The 19,170-nt window shown below is 40.2% G+C and overlaps 1 protein-coding gene across 2 annotated transcripts; it reads right to left on the bottom strand.

Moving 5' to 3' along the window:
• Positions 1 to 6,948, bottom strand: lg6h11orf58 (linkage group 6 C11orf58 homolog). Of its 2 annotated transcripts, XR_002920283.2 has the most exons (6): positions 6,762 to 6,948; positions 5,460 to 5,537; positions 4,046 to 4,106; positions 2,756 to 2,865; positions 688 to 800; positions 396 to 538 (listed from the first exon to the last, which is right to left on the bottom strand). XR_002920283.2 is itself a non-coding variant. In XM_024281868.2 (5 exons), the coding sequence occupies exons 1-5, from the start codon at positions 6,813 to 6,815 to the stop codon at positions 314 to 316; spliced, it is 528 nt and encodes a 175-aa protein (XP_024137636.1). In that variant the 5' UTR covers positions 6,816 to 6,942; the 3' UTR covers positions 1 to 313. The 2 variants fall into 2 exon arrangements, 1 of the variants encoding a protein (XP_024137636.1); XM_024281868.2 differs by lacking the exon at positions 688 to 800 and having other exon boundaries at positions 1 to 538; positions 6,762 to 6,942.
• Between the last annotated feature and the right edge of the window lie 12,222 nt (positions 6,949 to 19,170).

Raw genomic sequence — 19,170 nt, 5'->3', positions numbered from 1 at the left:
CCTTTTTTATTCTTTAAAAAAAATAAAAAATAATTGACGTCATTCACTACTCATGCTGAAGGGGACGCTCTCCCCCTTTCTCCACCCCCCTGCAGGGCAAATATTGACACTTAAAACTAAAACAGCTTTCCAAACCTCACAGCTAAAATACAACGTTTTAGATGGAGGCTCGACTCATTCAAGACATGCACACAGAAATGAAGCATCCCTGGATGAGGATCCTAATTTACACAAAAACTTTATGGAAAAAAGGGCAATTCACCAAACAAGCTGTCCACATCTGAGAATAAAAAATCCTAATCAGCTCTCGGTCCTACGTTGATTTCACAAAGGTCATTTTGAAGTCGTGTTTCCGTTCTTCAGCTGCAGATTCTGAGTCGGCCAGGCCGTGTTCTGGGGATTTCTCTTTCTGGGTTGGATCAGATTCTTTGTCCTGGGTTTCTTTGGGCGTCTCTTCACTACTGGACTTAAGTGACGTCACCTCTCCCACCTGACCGTCTACTGCTGGAGCGGTGGTAGTTTCTGACTGAGCTTCAGGCTGGAGAAAGGAGAAAAAAGGAGTTTAAACAGTTTGAAACTGTCAACTTCAGGCTACAGTGCTTTGTTCTTATTACAGCTTTATATGTGGTAGACAAGTGAGTCCAGAAACTTTCTTAAAACTTTTGAATCATAAATGAATGTCTTGACCTAAGACTGTTTCCTGCAGAGTTGTCGTTCACTGACTGATGAAGGGCGGATCATTCTTCTGAAATTGGAGTTTCTTTCCTTCAGATCAATGACTGTTCTGAGATGTGCTGCAACTAAAAGTTGTAAATAAAAAAGTGTAACAGCCTAATTCTTGTGTAAAACAAAACAAAACACCAAACACAGTAGGGCTGCCACAAACGATTATTTCAATAGTCGACTAATCTCCGATTATTTTTTTCGATTAGTCGACTAATCGGTTCATGCGGCGACTGGATGTAAAACACTCATCTTAACCATCATTATCTTTAAACTTGAGGTCTTTAAGCTATATTTTAACTAAAATAAAGACAATAGTTTATTAAGCCTTTAATGAATCATGCAGCTTTTCTCCTTCATTTGTTTCTGGCATTAAAATAAGACTTAAATCAAATGAGGTCATCCGAATCAACAACAGAAAACTTATTAAAAGCCTGCAATTCTTTTTTTTAAAGATTTAATACGTATATTTAATAAAACACGTGTAAATATTTCAAAAGCTATTTGCAGATATAGACACACTCAAAATATTTGCTCACTGAGGCCCATTTATTAAGCAAAACACTAATAACATCTTTAAACTCAATATATACATAAAAAACCTCAGGATGCCCATATAAACAAAGAAAATAAATTAAAAAGGGAAATTTATATTTTAAAAAGGGAGAAAAGCAGGAGATGTTAGAATGTACATCAGTACTTTCATTCTTTCACTACCTACATCCACTGCACATGTGCAGACCGATACTTCATATGTTCAGTTTGGGGGAGAACCCATAAATCTGTGTTACTTCTTTAATGTTGTGGTTGTTTTGCTGTTTGTTGTCGTTTTTGTGACTAAGTTACATTTAATTGTAGCTTAATGCAGATAATCTAATGCTACACTTGTAAACTTAGCTCTGGACTTTTAGGTGAGCTCCTTCACTTCTGGGACTCATAGTTTTAAATCGTTCCATAACTGCAGCAGATCCGTACCGACACAAAGCCTCTCTGTCTGCGCGGTGAATGTTTCATAATCCGCTCTTCGAACTGGACGACGTGATCGCGGCGCGGAATATGAATGAAGCCTTGGACGAGCGGTTCATTTCCAGTGTAAACTCGTTATCCGCGCCGCCCTCGCGGCGTTTGGTTAGAAGAGAGCAGATTATGAAACGTTCACTATGCAGACAGAAGCGCCGTAGACACGGATCTGCTGCAGATCTGATGGATTATCTCCAAACAGCGCAGTAATGACAGCCGCGTATGCGCTAGCTGTGTTAGCGCCGATGTTAGCTTAGCTAGACGAAGCTCTCTGTTCAGCGTGATCAAACTGTCTCAACATCCTTTATCTTCAGGTGATCATTTATCGCCATAGTGCTCTCATGGAACACAAGTTCTGTCTTGCAGAAATTACATTTAACACTTTTTCCTCTTTTATTTTCCTTTTGTTTCCCACATTTTCGAGCTAGCGTGTTGTTATGAGCCTACCGAGAACTTCCTGTTACGTCACTGCTGACCGGATTAGCACCACTGCGCATGTGTGACAAAGACAATGGCAGACCCGGCATTAGAACGCGCGAACAGTAGTTTTAAGATGAAAACAAGGAAAAAAAACAAACAAAAAACGACGCTTCGACGACCAAATTATTCGTCGACTATTTTAATAGTCGAATAGTCGTGGCAGCCCTAAAACACAGTAGACTTTGTTACAGAAAATTAGCTAACTGAAACCAAACATCTTCAGATTTTCTGTGTTTCAAGTCAAAGCGCTCGTTTAAATAGGGCTGTTAATTTAGCACATTAATCGCGATTAATTAACTACAGACATTTTAGTGCATTAAATTGCATTAAACTCATTTTTGTGTCAGATGGTTACTTCTGTGTTCTGCACACCTGAAGAGCCTTTTATCTCGCTCATACTATAATCATTTACGAAAACCATCAGTATTAAATCAATTATTAGAATTTCAGTCCTGGTATCACACAAAAAATGATCTCATGACAAGCTAAGATTTTCAGCATTTCAATTGAAATGTTTCTCAGTCATCCTCACCTCACTGAAGCCCAGACCGCAGTGTCTCCGGTCCCGGCCCGTCACCCTGCCCTCCATGCCCTGCTGGAACTGCATCTCCAGGTCCTTGTTCATCTTCCTGTCTTCCTGACCTGCAGCGCAGAAACAGATTGAAAGCAGCGACTCTATGAATGGTTTAATGGAAGAGGTGAATGTCTTCACCCACAGAAACAATGCAGCAGGATCAATATGACCATACCCAAAAAGACTTTTACAGATATTTACAAATCAGAAACTTCATTACACAAAGAATGGGAGAGAATAAAAAAAACTGCAGAGAAGAATTAATAACAATATTAGAAAAACAGATTCCAGTTCAAAATCTTGCCTCTCAGATATACAAGAGGCTGTCATCATGTGCAATTCATAATACTTGTGCAATTAAAGAAAAGTGGGAATTAGAGTCCAACAATACAATTGAAAAGGATTCATGGGATCAAATGTTTGAAAATCGCCACAAAAGTGGAGAGAGTTTGACTGGAAATATAAAATTAGGTTATGGTTATTTATTTATTTCTAAGTTCACAAAACAATCATTATTAGCACAATGCTGGAGACCAAACAGATATTTGGGGACTGTGCTATTATTAGAAACTACTGGATTAATAAAGAGGAATTAGAAGAAATTCCCACAAACACACAGTTTTTTACTGGGCCAGTTACCTAACAATGAATTTAATAAAGAACGAAGACAGGTCATATATATACTATTAGTAATTCCCAGATAAATGATAACACTTCATTAAAAATGATCAAATCACCAACAATAGAGAACTGGAAAAACAAAGTACAAGTATATGTGATGGAAAAATGACAGCTTCCCTCCAAATGAAAACAGATATTTAATGAGAAATGGAACAGTGTAAAAGATTATTTACATTTCTAAATTAGAGGTTGTTTAATATTCAAATACTGTATATATTCAAATGTACAAATGTTTATAAAGATAAAGCTAAATATGATTACCCAAGGTTGAATTGAAACAATATGTATATACTGTAGATAAACTCCAAGTCTCATTTACTTACATTTTTTTTTTTTTTACTGTTTAATCATACTAAATGTTTTTTGCTTTTTTTGCTTTGTTTGTTAGTTTCTTTTTCGTTCTGTCCTTAGAGAACTGACGATGTGTTTTATGGGCACAATTCATCTAATTGTTGGATATACGTGTTTGTTTTTCTATGAATTAGTTGTGATTAAAAACAAAAAATAAAAAGTTAAAAAAAAAAAAATAAAGAAACAATGCTGCATTTCTCAAATAAAGAAGCTCACCAGTTCGAAAATGTGACGTCGACTTGTGATCACCGATGACAAGACGGCCAGTGTGCTCTTTCTGATCGACACAAAAAGTTCAGAGTTCCTCAAATATTTTACACTTCGACTACTAGGGTTGGGCACAGAGTGGGTTTTATTCGGTTCCGGTGCCAAAGCGGTTCTTTGGTTTTGGTTCCTAATCGGTTCCTAATTTCTGTACTTCAGTAATAAAAAACAATGCCTTCATCATCCCAAATCAACACATTTTTATTCCCAAGTCACTTATTGACACATGGTTAAGACCTCTGCGTCAAAAATGGAGGTTTTAAGTGTGTTGTTTTTTTTCACAACCTGGCTCTTCATAATAAATCATAATATGATATATGTTATATTAAATCAGGCTCCCAGCTTGAAAAGTGCAGCTAAAGAGGAAGCGATGATGGCACTTTGGTTTAATGGAGGAGCTGCATGATACCGTATGATAAGCAACTTATAAAGAACTGTGACGCTGTGGGACCTGTCGTAGCGCCCGCTGAGCTGATCTCAGAGAGGAAACTTTATAACAAGAAGCGCATTAATTTCAAAAAGTGTTTCTATTACAGTTTTGCGAAAAGATCCATTTTGATACGCCCTAAAAATCACCTCATCGAAGCGCAAAAACATTTTTTTTTTTATATGCAAGCTTTTTTGAAATTGTGGTGTTTCTATTAAGAGACTTTATTATTGAAAATCATATTAGAGTTAATGGACACGCAGTCTGTGACTGAGGCTGTCCCGCATTAACCCGAGAGAGGCGAAAAAAGGGGACCTTTTTATTTTGTCTCCACGAAAATATGTAAACTATCACAGTTCAGGAGAGCTGAGCTGGCTGCCCGCGCTCCCCCGCGGCAGGTGTCGCTCTCCTGGCGTGTGGAGCGGGCGAGCTCTGCTGGCGTCGCACTGTAACAGGACAAAAACGCTCATATTGGATTTAGATTTTACCAGCTGATCGGGTCACTGAAAACGTCACGTGTCCAAAGCTGAGTCCCTGATTGGCTGATGCGACGCAGCGACCTGGCAAACTTCTGTGATCTGCTGTGAAATGCAGACAGACATTCGAGCGCTGCACAGCGTACGCTCTCGTGCTCGCCCAGTCAGCGGTTTCATTTGAGCACGCCTACTTCTGCTGGAAAGGCAAAGGGATTGGCTAGAACTTCAAAGTACTGAAGAAAGTAGAATTCATTGACATGTCCAAAGACAAATAGACCTTCAATGAAACTCAGCACCAAAATGCGGCACTGTTTGCAGCAGCTTCTTTCAGTTTTGATAAAACCGCGTAAATCCTAATGGTTCCTACTTGGAACCGAACTTCGGTGCCCAACCCTATTGACTACAAGACAACAAAAATGGGAAAGGAGGAAAATATGATGTTTAAAGAAACGATCAAACAAACCTTGCTTGCACCCATGAGCCGTAAAAACTTTTGTTTCCTTTCATCACTTCCCAGGTCTACAGAAGACCACTGGCTGTCCTGCAGGAACATTCACATTCAGAGACATTTGATTTGCTCTTAGCACCAAGAAAAAGATAAAGGTAAGTGAGATACATTCCCGACAACTGACTAATTATGTCAACAATTAAAAGGGAACTTTAAATAGTATATTATGCAGTAATACTATGTAGATTATCACTGTATTAGTATTTTGAACCAAGAAATACTGCATGCTGATAGACAGTAAAAACAAGCAAAAAATTGAGTGTGTGTGTGTGTATATATATATATATATATATAAGAGCCAATATTAGTCGACTTATCGACAACTAATCAACTATTAGAATGGTCGACGACGTCAGTCGTCGATTAGTCATTCATTTATATTATATGGAGTCAGAGTGTAGTAATGTTTAAAGTTATAATGGCATTCTGCTATTTTTTTAATATTTTGGCATTCATCAAGTTTTTTTTCCAGCTAATTTGGAGTTTAGCAAATATTTCAGCTTCATGCTAGCTGTTATGCCTAATTTAGGCATTTTTCCGTTTTTCGACTAATTTTGCATTTCATTAACATTTTAGCTAGCCATCAGCTACAATGATTTCAGCTATTAGCTTCAGTGTTTTTAGCTATCAATTTCAGCATCTTCAGCTATAAGCACTAGCATCTTCAGCTGCCAGATTCAGCTTAAAGCCTTTAGAGTAGCAGTTTCACAGGTAATGCTATATATCTAGTTTTTAGTTAATTTAAAGCTAATGATAGGTAAGATGTGTGCTTTACATCCAGTTGGCGAATGAACCGATTAGTCGACTAATTGGAAAAAATAATTGGTGTTGACTATAGTCGACTATTAAAATAATTGTTTGTGGCAGCTCCAACACACATACACACATATATAACATTGCCATGTAACATGATTATTTTTTATTACTTTAAACAATAACTAAAACAGTAGCTAAGTAGTAAATGAAAAAAGTTCTCTTGGGTGATAATTTCTTCACAGTTCTATTTGGGCCTAAACTCCGTTTCAATAGATAAACTCGAAGTGTACATAGCAACAAATTAACTCGTTTTTAGAACTGGACCACCAGCTTCTAAATAAACCTAACTATGTGGCCGGATATCCTTCTTTTCTTTCATTTTTGGTGTGTGTGTTCACGTTCCTGGACAAAGATGAACAGTGATCACCGTGATTAGCTACATGCTAACGGGGCAGGAACGTTAGAGTTTGACGTTTCTGTGAGTTCTGCCTCTTTACTCACTTGAGACGGGGATGCCGGTCGTTTGTTACCGTGTTTGTCCTCGGGAGAAGTCATTATGAAAAACGGCTTTTACTAAACGAGCATGTAAGAAGCGTGCCGCCACCTTCTTCAAGCTAGCTAGGTTTGTCAACACTCGCTCTTTTCAACGTCACTTCCGGTCCAGATTTTTTCACTGCAGCTACAACATTCTCTTTGCTAATCTAATGCTGCCACCTTCTGGAAGGATGTATCAGCTGCACATGAACAAAACAAAACAGAAACTGTCAGTAAAAGTCATTTGGGCTTCCTTGGTACTGATCAAAAACCTTGGACCCGCGAAACTTTTGTTTTTATCCTTTAATGAAAATTTGATTCCACTTTGCATCATTACATTGTCGTTCTTTATAATAGATATACATTATCTTTATTTTGGGGTGTGAATAAATACATAAATATTAAGATAAACTGGAATTTTCTCAAAGTCTTTATCTCATATGATTTTCTTTCACAGTAAAAGACTTCTTGTCCCAAACAGGAACATTCAAGTGAAGCATAGTTTTTTTTTTTTTTTAACAAAAAAGTATACAAACAGTACACAACAAACAACGATATAAACACACGGGGCGCGTGCAGCGCAAAATCCTCGCGCGCACTACCGACAATATTATTTTCCAGACACAGACCAGATTTCAAGATCACAAAAACTGATGTTTGTCTCCCTCCTGGACCACAAGAGGCTTCAGGAATACCAGAACATTTCCCGCATGCAGCCTTTTCCAGCTTATCACAGCCATGGAACACTTTCCATCTGTGAAACGCACGGATTCTGCACGACAGAGTGATTGAAATCTTCTTGAGGATAGAAAGGATGGATTTTGTGTTTAAATAATCTGGATTTTTGGTGAGTAAAATTTTGCTATCTCCCTACATAATATTGCAATTTTATCAGGTTATTTTTTATGCTTTTGGTGTGTGTGTGGCAGTTGTACCTGAAGTAGAAGTTTTATTGCCATAAAATAGTTAATGAGGGTTGGATTGATTCAGGTGGAGCACTACTGAAGGCCTAGGTGTGAAATGCACGGCCCGCCACTGCATTCCAGTAAGACTCAACATGTGGAACAGAAATTAATTCTTTTTAAAATAAAGTGGGAATGTTTTTGTTGCTCTGCTTGAGGTCTGAAAAACAGATTTTCTTCAGATTCTAAAGGATTATTGAGAGAAATAGTAAGAGGAAAAGGAGTGCACGCACTTTTGATGAGTATTATTACACCGGATGGAATAGCATCAAATATTATGGCATATTCCTTTGGTGTGACGCCAATCTGAGAAGTGTTTAGAAATTCAGAATAAGACATTAGTTGCCCATTTATATTAAAAAGTTGAATTACTGAGATAACCTCTTTTTCCACCCAATTATTGAAGAAAAGTGACTTATTTTTATATAAAATGCCTCTTTTGTTCCACATTATGCACTTATGAGGTGAGAAATTGTGTTTATAAATTAGAGACCATGCTAACAGAAACTGCCTGTGGAATTGGGAAAGTTTTGCTGGAATCTTATCTACATTATAATTACAATTTAAGATCAAATTTAAGCCACAAAATTAGAAAAAATAAAGTGAGGAATAAAATTCCATAGTGAGACTGGATTTTTAAGGAAGTGTTTGGCCCAGTTAATTTTGGAAGTATTATTTAGAGTGGTGAAATCTAAAATGTTTAGTCCTCCATTTTAATTTTATATGATATATATATATATATATATATATATATATATATATATATATATATATATTAATAATATATGAAAGTTGGAAAAATGTGATTGAGTTCTAGTGTGTTGATCTTTAGATATGATTAAACCAAGATAATTAACTTCATTTTGAACCAGAATGTTACAGATGCTCTCCTCATTGCATTCTTTAACTGGTAATAACTGGCATTTCTTTATGTTAAGCCAGAGGCTTTGGAAAATGTATTAATTACTTGCAGAGTAGAAGATATCAGATTAGGATATTTTAGGAAAAGAGTGAAGGTGAAGTTCTCCAGATTCTCCAGATTCCTTCTATTTTTTGTATGATAATCAAGTGTAAATTAAATTTGTGACAAACAAACAAGTAAAAAGGAATTTATGTCAAATCCATTCCCATTTTAGTTTGATAAAGTTCAGCCCATTATTATTTGTTTTACTTTATTTCAAAATAAATCAAATCCTACTACCTGTAAATGTTTCTTTACGGGTAGTTATTCTCTTTAAATGACTGTTAATCTTTAAAACAATATGATTTCCGTCTGTGGTTTGTTCATCTTCAGCATAAAGTCGGCACTTTAGTGTTCAGTGGATTTATTACAGTTCAAACGAAAAGGTAAAACGTTAAAACACAGCACAACTGCTCTCTTGTTAGCAGGAGAAAGTCACCTTGAAGAAGTGTGTTGGCACTGCCACGTGGTTTCTCCCGATGACCTGGGATCGTACGTAGAGTTTTCCATTCGCTTCTTGTCTAAAACACAAACCGTTTCTGCAGGTTATGGAAAAGCCAAAGAGTCATTCTTTGGACTTTGCAAAAATTAAAGCTTTGAGCACAATTTCAATGTCAGACATCATTTAAGAAGATAAAAATAACTAGAAAAGTCGCATTACCGCGATAATGCTTGTGGGAAAGCTTTTTGCTGAAATTAAATTGTTTTAATTGCATAAATTTGCATAAACTGCTTAAATTGTATAAAGTGCATAAATTGAATTAATAGCTTAAATTGTATAAATTAGCATAATTTGCGTAAAAAAGGTTAAATGTAAGAATAACATAAGTACAAGCATGAATGTCCTGAAGAGCTGAACGTTTTGATGCTAATATTGCATACGTTTCAAAGTGCATAAAAAAGTTTTCCCATTAAATTACTATGGGCTAAAAATGAGCATAAATTGCGTAAAATCTCAAAAAAACTAAAGTTTGCAAAAAACTAAAATACAAGCACGTTCTCTTAAAAGCGCTGAACGTTTTGTTACCAAGATTGTTGCCATCAATTTAAAAATATGTAAACTGAATATATACAATGTATCGGTCGATCTTCGTTCCAGTACTCACCTATGGTCATGAGCTCTGGGTCGTGACCGAAAGAACAAGATCCCGACTGAAATGAGTTTTCTCCTGAGGGTGGCTGGACGCTCCCTTAGAGATAGGATGAGGAGCTCAGTCACCCGGGGAGAGCTCGGAGTAGAGCCGCTTCTCCTCCGCATCCAGAGGAGCCAGTTGAGGTGACTCCAGCATCTGGTCCGGATGCCTCCTGGACGCCTCCCTGGAGAGGTGTTCCGGGCATGTCCCATTGGGAGGAGGCCCCGGGGAAGACCCAGGACACGCTGGAGAGACTATGTTTCTCGGCTGGTCTTGGAACGCCTCGGGGTCCCCCAGAGGAGCTGGAGGAAGTGGCCGGGGAGAGGGAAGTCTGGGTATCTTTGCTTAGACTGCTGCCCCCGCGACCTGGTCCAGGATGAAGCGGAAGAAGATGGATGGATGGATGGAATATATAAATAAGCTGAATTTATTCATTTATTTATTTAATTAGAAAAGAAATATATATATATTATTTTCTCTTAAGTGCTAAAAATGCCATATTATCCAATGGCACAGCTTCAGCTAACACTACCACCAAACAAATGTTCATATCTTTAAAACTGTTTCACTTATCAAAAAAGTTGAACCCTTGTAGGAATCACAAGCCTTGGGGCTACAAGGTGGTAAAGTTTCATGCCTTTAAAGTTTCATGTCAAGTATGTTCTCATAATCGCAAGTTAAATGCATAATTTGGGGTAAAAACCAGTGAGAAGATTTAATATGGGCGGGAACAGGAGAACTGAGTGAACTTTGTGTCAGACTATAGGGCTTTAGGGGCAAATGTGTTTACCCCACAGGTATGAAGGCCAGATTGTACCAATCCAGAAGCATTTTCCCACATTTAGCTGAAAAAAGTGTGACTCTGTGACAAACAGTGTTCGAGTAACAGCAGTTTGTCTGGGAAATGTTTCACACACCAGCCTTGTTCTTTGGCGTCTGCTGGGAGGTCGGCATACCTCAGCTTTTTTCGTTCATAGGCCTCCTCTACTGCACCCCCCCCAGGGTACTGTAAGCTCTATAATGTAGGCGAGCTTTTGCAAGAATGACCACAGTACAAGGTCTGGTCGCAGGTTAGTGGATGCTATCTCCGGTGGAAAGCAGAGTTTTTTTCAGATCTACAAGCATCTTCCAGTCTCATGCTCTAACCAGTGGTCCACTGTCAGCTGTACTGGTGCTGGTGAAGGTGGCTTGGCCCTCACGGACAAAGGATGTTAGTTGCCGATGTGATGATGTATGAGGAAGGGCGTTTACTCTTGTTCGTTGTCCTTGCAGCACTGCTGCAAGACACCTTAGCACCAGGTTGTGTCGCCAGGTGTAATGGTCTGGACTGAGGCTAGTCTTGCATCCCACCAAGATGTGCTTCAGTGTTGCTGGGTGGTGACATAGAGAGCATGTGGGGTCTTCGCCATACCACTGGCTTAGGTTTGCAGGAGAAGACAGGACGTCATAGGTAGCCCTAATTATAAAGCTTACCCTGAAATCTTCAATCTCCCACAACTGTTTCCAGGAGAGCTTCCTCTCTTCCACTCCTTCCCACCCCATCCACTGCCCTTGCTTTGCCTGTACCACGGCTTGTGCACATCTTCCTGCTTCTTCTTCCCTGAGTATCTGTTTGACCACCAGTTTGCGCCTCTCAGCTGGGTTGGCTTTTCCCCAGGTGGGTGTGCTAGTAGAGAGACCAAGGCCACCCTTCCCCTCCTGCACCCATCCCACAATGTCTTTGTGTCTGAGTGCTGCCTTGGCCTGTTCAGTTGCTTCCTTTGGGGTCCACTTCCTCCCAGAAGCCAGAATGGGTTCTGCTTTGGCAACAAGTGGATCGCAGGTATCCTGCAGTGTCATCTCCAACCTGACCTTGGCGCACTTGTATTCTTCAACTAAACTGGAGATTGGTAGTTCTAAAATACCCCTTCTGTAGAGCCCAATAGTGCTAAGGCACCTGGGAAGGCCAAGCCACTTTCTGGCATAGGCATTGATCAGCCTCTCCAGCTTTTCCACCTTTGATAGCGGCACTTCCTACAGGGTTAATGGCCAGAGGAGGCGTGGGAGTAGGCCATACTGCATGCACCAGAGTTTCAGTTTGCCAGGAAGCAGAGTTCTGTCAATATTCTCTAGGCCAGGGCTGGCAAACCCTGGTCCTCAAGAGCCTCAACCCTGCCTGTTTTCTAGCTCTCCCTGACCAGCTTGCTGCTGATTAGCTGACTCAAGTAATTCCACGTCCTGATTAGCTGAACACACCTGATTTAGGTTGTCAGCATCAAGCAGTCCAGGGAGGGCTGGAAAACAGGCAGGGTTGAGGCTCTTGAGGACCAGGGTTGGCCAGCCCTGCTCTAGGCTGTTGGCAATGTCTTTTCTCAGCTGCTCCACTTGCTCTTAATCCTTGAGAGAGGCATCATACCAGCGGCCCAGGCTCTTCACAGGTCTCTCTGAGATTGTTGGGATGGGTTCCTCACCAATGTGGAAACAGTGGTCTGACAGCTTCCCCTTGACGATGGAGATACTTCTGGACTTGCTCGGTTTGATCTTCATCCGAGCTAATTGATGTTCTTCTGGAGCTTTCCCAACAGCCGTACTGTACAAGCCTTGGTTGTCGTCAGTGTAGTGGGGTTGTCCATGTAGACCCTAACCGGTGGAAGCCTCACTCCAAGTCTTATTCGCTATCTGCCAACCACCCATTGAGACGCCCTTATGATGGCCTCTACAGCCAGGGTAAAAGCCAGCGGAGAGATGGTACAGCCGCCCATGATTCCTACTTCCAGGTGTTGCCATGCTGTAGTGTACTCTGCCGTTGTCACGCAGAGCTGGATGTCCTAGAAGTAGGCCTTGATCAGGCTTGTAAGAGCTGTTGGGATTCTGAAATAATCAAAGGCTGTCCACAGGAAAGTGTGGGGGACTGAGCCAAAGGCGTTTTCCAGATCCAGGAACACCACATGGAGATCCGTTCTCTCTTTCTTGGCAAGCTGAATCTGATGCCAGATGACACTAGCATGTTCTACACATCCTGAAAAGCCAGATATACCGGCTTTCTGGATTGATGTGTCAATCAAGTTGTTTCTACGCAGGCAGTTTGTCAGCCTATGAACCACCACACTGAAGAAGAAATAACTTAATAAGTTGTTGACCATCCCTTTCTAGCAGAGCAGAAGGATTTAGTCCCACTCCTATTATATTTGTATCTATTGCAAAAGTGCTCCCAGGGGGTTTTAGTTACGATTATTCTGCTTTTATCCGATTTGAATCGATTCGTGTTTGGCTCTTGCGGAGGACAGATGCACTTTTTTTCTCTCCTCCCCTCCTGTGTTCCTCCCAAGGCTTCTGTCTGTCTCCCTGTGAGCTGCTGTTTTTGGCTCTCGACTACTCTTCTGCTTTTTGAACTCTGAAAATGGATCTGATCCACTGGTCTTTTAAAACATACCGCTTCTACAGAGTGGGAAAGGCAGCTGTGTGTGGAGACGAAAACTGCTGCTCATCCCTCCTTGACCTCGGCATTCCTGCAATCTCCCTCCCCTCCCAAGCGTAGTCTGGATGTGTGCTCCTGGAAGCAGCTAAAGGACTATTGCAAAGGTGTCCCCCCCCTCCGCCCATCCCACCCACCAAACCTCATGTATTGCGTCTTCGAATGTATTGTGCTTCTTTGTTATGGTGTATTTTTTTGCTTGTATCTAAACATTGTACGCAGTGTTAAGATACGATCTTTTTTTGCCACCCATTATAACCCCCCCCCCCCCTCGTGGCCTTCTTCTCCCAAGCTAATAAGGGGCGCCGCTCAGTGGACGCTTCCGCAGTGAACCTTGAACTGTCTGTTTACTTCTCTCTGTTTGTCTTGTTCTTGGTTGTACTGAAAAACAATGAATTTCCCCCCAGGGGATTAATAAAGTATCTTGATTGATTGATTGATTGATTGATAGATCAATAATCGATTCACAAAAGATACAAATTGATTTTGCACAGAGTTAAAATCTGCTAGCTTAATGCTAACGTTCAAAAGAATTCCCCATAGGACGGCTAATGCTAACACTCGGCCGACCCAAAAAATAAATTGCTGACTAAATGAACATCTTTATAAACTCACAGGCATTAATTTTCCAAACTCTTTTAAGGAAATATTTTTAAAGTAACAATCTGTGGCCTAAAACGTAGTTTTTTTTTTCTCATCTTCTTCTGGAATAAGGTGTACTTCTATCGATCTCCACCTAGTGTCCAAACTGAAACGTCCTCCAGGAGAAACAGAACAATGTTTCCAATGTTAATGATCTGAACATTTTAGTTAGAAATCCATGTAACACTGGATGATATTAACAATCTCATTATTTCACTGATACATTTACAGAATGTGAACTGGATCAGATTAATATAAATAGATTCAAATCATATAGTAGATTATTAATGTATTTCTAAACTGATGTGTATAAATCTGTAAAATCAAAATTGAATTGAATTGAACAATCCAAACAATAAAAATAAATCATAATCTAATCAATTCAGGCTCTTTTGAAATGAATCAAATTGTTTTTTGAAATTATAACCAATACCCAGCCCTAGAAAAAACCCTCCAGGACAGGCACAACATTTATACACACACACACAAATGTAGAGACATTTATGTGTATATAAATGGCCTGGAGGGTCTTTTCTGTTTGGACACTTGGTGGCGATCTCACTATAGCATTACACCTTTTTCTAGAAGAAGAAAGTATGAGCAAATTGTTTTGTTTCTTACATATTTAATTTTGTTCTGACACAGCGCATGACTTTTATTCAAAGCTAACGGCCGTCAACAATGAAGTCGAAAGTCTGCAAGGTCAGCCATGTTTGTGTGCTCTTCTAAAATGTCTGCTTACTTCTATCCATCCATCTTCCTGACCGCTCCTTCCCTTTCGGGGTCGCAGGGTGCCGGAGCCTATCCCGGCTACTGATGGGCGAAGGCGGGGTTCACCCTGGACAGGTCTCCAGTCTGTCTCAGGGCCTCAATCACACACCCATTCACTCTCACAGACACACCTAGGGGCAATTTAGAGTCACCAATTAACCTATGAAGCATGTTTTTGGACGGTGGGAGGAAGCTGGAGTCCCCGGTGAAAACCCACGCATGCACGGGGAGAACATGCAAACTCCACACAGAAGGGTCCCAGCCGGGATTTGAACCGGGGCCTTCTCGCTATGAGACAAGAGCGCTAACCACTGCACCACCGTGCAGCCCCTGCTTACTTCTATTTTTAATCTTATTATTTTTATAAAATTATTGATTATTTAGAAGACGACTCTGAACTGTTAACCTTAAGGATTATTTTAAAAAGTTTTCTACTAACAGACAAGCAGAAACTTTTTCATTTTTGCTAATTACAGCCCTCAGAGCCGTTCGCTGCGGTAACAAAGAAACGTGTCGGTTCATCTTCACCTTTATGGCTCCAACTGATTCCACCCCCTCTCAACTACACAGACAAACTTCCCCGTCAGGCTTCACATCCTGTCCCCCAGCAAACCACAGCAGAGGAGAAACCCTGACAGCAGCAGGCTGGTAAAAATGTGCAGCATCTTCTCACAGACATGAAAGGATTGGAGTCTTTTTGAACATTGCACTTTGTGTACATGCCAGTTCAGTTTGCTGTTAAGGTGGGCCTCCCATTTTCTGCTTGCCAAAGCCTGTAATCATCTCTTGATGCTGAATGGGTTCAGAATTTGACAGTTTCCCCTATTACTTAAAGTGAAAGCTTTGATAAACGTGGTGCCTTTCTTTTCATGTTCCCTTCACACATGTTGCAGGTGATTCTGTTTTTGTCTGGTAATGATACTACTGTGTTGCCTTACATATTGTTTATCTTTTTAAAGGGGCCCTACCATGATTTTGAAACTGTATCCAAATATATGGTAAATGGTAAATACTTGTATAACACCTTCTACCCTCCTTCGAGGGCCCAAAGTGCTTCACAGTCACAGAGCCATTCACCCATTCACACACACATTCATACACTGGTGGTGGCTCCGCTGCCGAACACTGGCGCCAACCTCCCACCAGAGGCAATTCGGGGTTCAGTGTCTTTCCCAAGGACACTTCGACACATGGGCTGGGTGATATGGCAAAAAAAGAAAATCATGATTTTTTTGAATTTTATTTCACGATTTCGAATTTATCACGGTTACTTTAAAATAAATTCAGATTGACAAAAAATTAATTAGAATTATTTTAGAGGAAACAAGTAAACACATTTTGAATAAATATATATATTTATTCAAATTAAAAAGTTATCTATTGAGATTATTCTATAAATAGTGCAAGAATTGCATCTTCTACTGCTACAGATAATGCATTACTGTCAAATGAACAGCTTCTAAATATCTGAGTTTTTATTTTGCCTCTGAGCTAAAATCCATAAAACAGAGGTTGTAAATGATTGTCACCCAAGACCAGAAATGAGGGAGACTGCTGAAGTTTATAGCATGAATGACTGATAAAGTTTAGTAAAGTCCTTTCTCTATTAAAAACATCTCAAAGTGCTAAATAATAATATTAATAATAATAATAATAAAAAACACCCTTTGCCACATTTTCAAATGAAACTAAACCTTCTATTATTTTTGGATTTCATACATGGTAAATAAATCTCAATTGCTTCACAATTTACCTTCAAATAGACAATTTCGTTGTACTTTGAGAAAAGGCTCCAGCTAGCATCTTTAACTGATACAAAAAACATTTTTAAACTTGGATGATAACATCAAATACATCTGCCAAACTGTTAAGATTCAAAACACCGAGATAATAGCAGTAAATGTTGTGGCAGGTTAAAGTTTACATCCACAGCTCCTTCACTAACATCTGCTCTCTGCTGTGTTTGTGTCACTGAGCAGAAAGCTAGCGTTAGCGTTAGCGCTGTAGATTCTAGCTGGGCTTTCTCCGGTCCGTACGACCAAGAAAAAAGATCAACAGTGACGGCTCAGATCAAGAAAATTATGAGTGAACTCACTTACACTTCTTACGAAAAAAAAAAGAGCGACCAACAATAAGATTTAGGCTCTTACAGTAGCTAACTACGAGCTAGCAAAACAATGCATCAACGTGCATCTTGACCGCACATTTTACGTGTTTCATCCGACCACATTTTTATAAGTTTCTGTGTCTCATCGTTGTGGTTTTATGACATTGTTTTTTAGACAATTCTGTTGGAACTACAATAGAACTTTAAGATGACGTCACGGCAGCAGCATGTGAGCTGACACAGAAAAGAGAGTAACACATTTTTTAGTGGTGTTAAAATAAACGTTCTAACAAGTAAACATATGGATCAGTTATTTAATTTTGGCTAACATGACAATGTAATGCTCTACATTTGTCTGCGGCTCACCGATCACCTCATTTCTAACGTGTTTACATCATGTGACTGTCGGGTATGGTGGCCGTTGTGGATAAATTGTTCTGCTCTCTGTTCATTTCATATTCAATTCAATTCAATATTCAGACTGAGGAACCTCAGAGTGAACAGAAGTTCAGTCTGGAAACAAAGCGGGACCAAAATGGGCCAGGATGGTACTTATTTCCTGCCACAACTTTGATTTTATGAAAGGAGAAAGGATTAGAGTGTGGGTCACATTTGGCCAGACTTTGGACATGCCTGATATACATGATGGAACCAAAAGCTTCAGACAATTATCATCTAAATAAAGAAAGAACTGTTAAAGTGGGACCAAACCCTAAATCAATATTCTGGGCTTCAAAAGTGCTGTCTGTTGGTCATTGCAAATTTTTTGACAAATTGAAATAAACTTGTTTCATTCCTGAAAATATAGTGTAAAACAGTCTGTGTACTGCCCCCTACAGGTTAAAATGATATATTGCAGTTGAATGTTGTGATTGGTCTACTGGTGTAAGTCTCAGAAGTTTGACGTCATCATGCTCTGCAGCTAAAGTATAAAATCCCCAACCATCTTTGATTATGTAGTGGTCTGTGGTCAGCATGTTAGCTTCAGCATGGCTCGTAGGTGTTTTTCCTTCAGTTGTCAAAAATCTACTGGCTTACACATACTTCCAGCAAACTTGGAAGTTAGGGAACAGAGATTGAGAGAAATTTGCATCAAATCCAGCAAACTCCATCCTGGAGTTTGGATTTAATGAACATTTCACTCTGGATTGTTTGTTTAGTACGTTAGCATTTATTAGCTATAATGCTAGCAACATTTGAACACTTCCAGACACGGGTCCCCTTTGGACCTGCAAACCCTCAACTGCGCTTCCTGCTAAGGTTCAATCTGAACCATGAGGGCCGGCCTCGGGGGAAGGGGGAGGTGAAAAATCCTCAACCTCCTCAGAAAGTTCATCCATCCATCCTCTTCCGCTTCATCCAGGTCGCGGGGGCAGCAGTCTAAGCAGAGATGCCCAGACTTCCCTCTCCCCGGCCACTTCCTCCAGCTCCTCTGGGGGGACCCCGAGGCGTTCCCAGGCCAGCCGAGAAACATAGTCTCTCCAGCGTGTCCTGGGTCTTCCCCGGGGCCTCCGCCCAGTAGGACATGCCCGGAACACCTCACCAGGGAGGCGTCCAGGAGGCATCTGTACCAGATGCTGGAGTCACCTCAACTGGCTCCTCTATATGCGGAGGAGAAGCGGCTCTACTCCGAGCTCTCTCCGGGTGACTGAGCTCCTCACCCTATCTCTAAGGGAGCGCCCAGCCACCCTCCAGAGAAAACTCATTTCAGCCGCTTGTAGTCGGGATCTCATTCTTTCGGTCACGACCCAGAGCTCATGACCATAGGTGAGAATTGGATCAAAGATCGACCGTACTTTGCTTTCTGGCTCAGCTCTCTTTTCACCACAACAGACCGGTACAGCGACCGCAAAATGGCGGAAATTTAGACATTTGGCATTTGGAATGTAGATTGTAGATGCCAAATTGCCCAAATTAGTTAGCATAATGCCAAATTAAAGGGGCCCTACCATGAACATTTTACCTTTTTAGGTTTTAAATGTATTTTACTGTCAATTCATCTCTATAAAGAACCCCAAAGTGGTATTTTGATCCGTTCATGCATTTAAGATTAATTCTCTAACGTGCACTGTCTGCAGCAGCCCCTCCCATACCCACGAAAACGAGTGGGTGGAAACGTGCTGACGTAAGGGTTAGGGTTAGGGTAGTCAACAGCCCTCTCCAGGAAGAGTCTGCTCTGATAGCTCCGCCCCCAGACTAACACAACACTCAATTTCTCCACAGAGCTAGTGATGATCAGCAAAAAATTTTCCTTTAACTTGATGCCTTTAAACCATCAACAATGACTTCCTGATTTCGCAATGCAGAATGTCATGTTTAAATTTAAGTTTGACATGCATTCCAGAT

The sequence above is a fragment of the Oryzias melastigma genome, linkage group LG6 (assembly GCF_002922805.2).
Source record: "Oryzias melastigma strain HK-1 linkage group LG6, ASM292280v2, whole genome shotgun sequence".
Taxonomy (NCBI): domain Eukaryota; kingdom Metazoa; phylum Chordata; class Actinopteri; order Beloniformes; family Adrianichthyidae; genus Oryzias; species Oryzias melastigma.
Note: the sequence above shows the minus strand (reverse complement) of the source record. Positions and strands in the feature narration are given on the sequence as shown.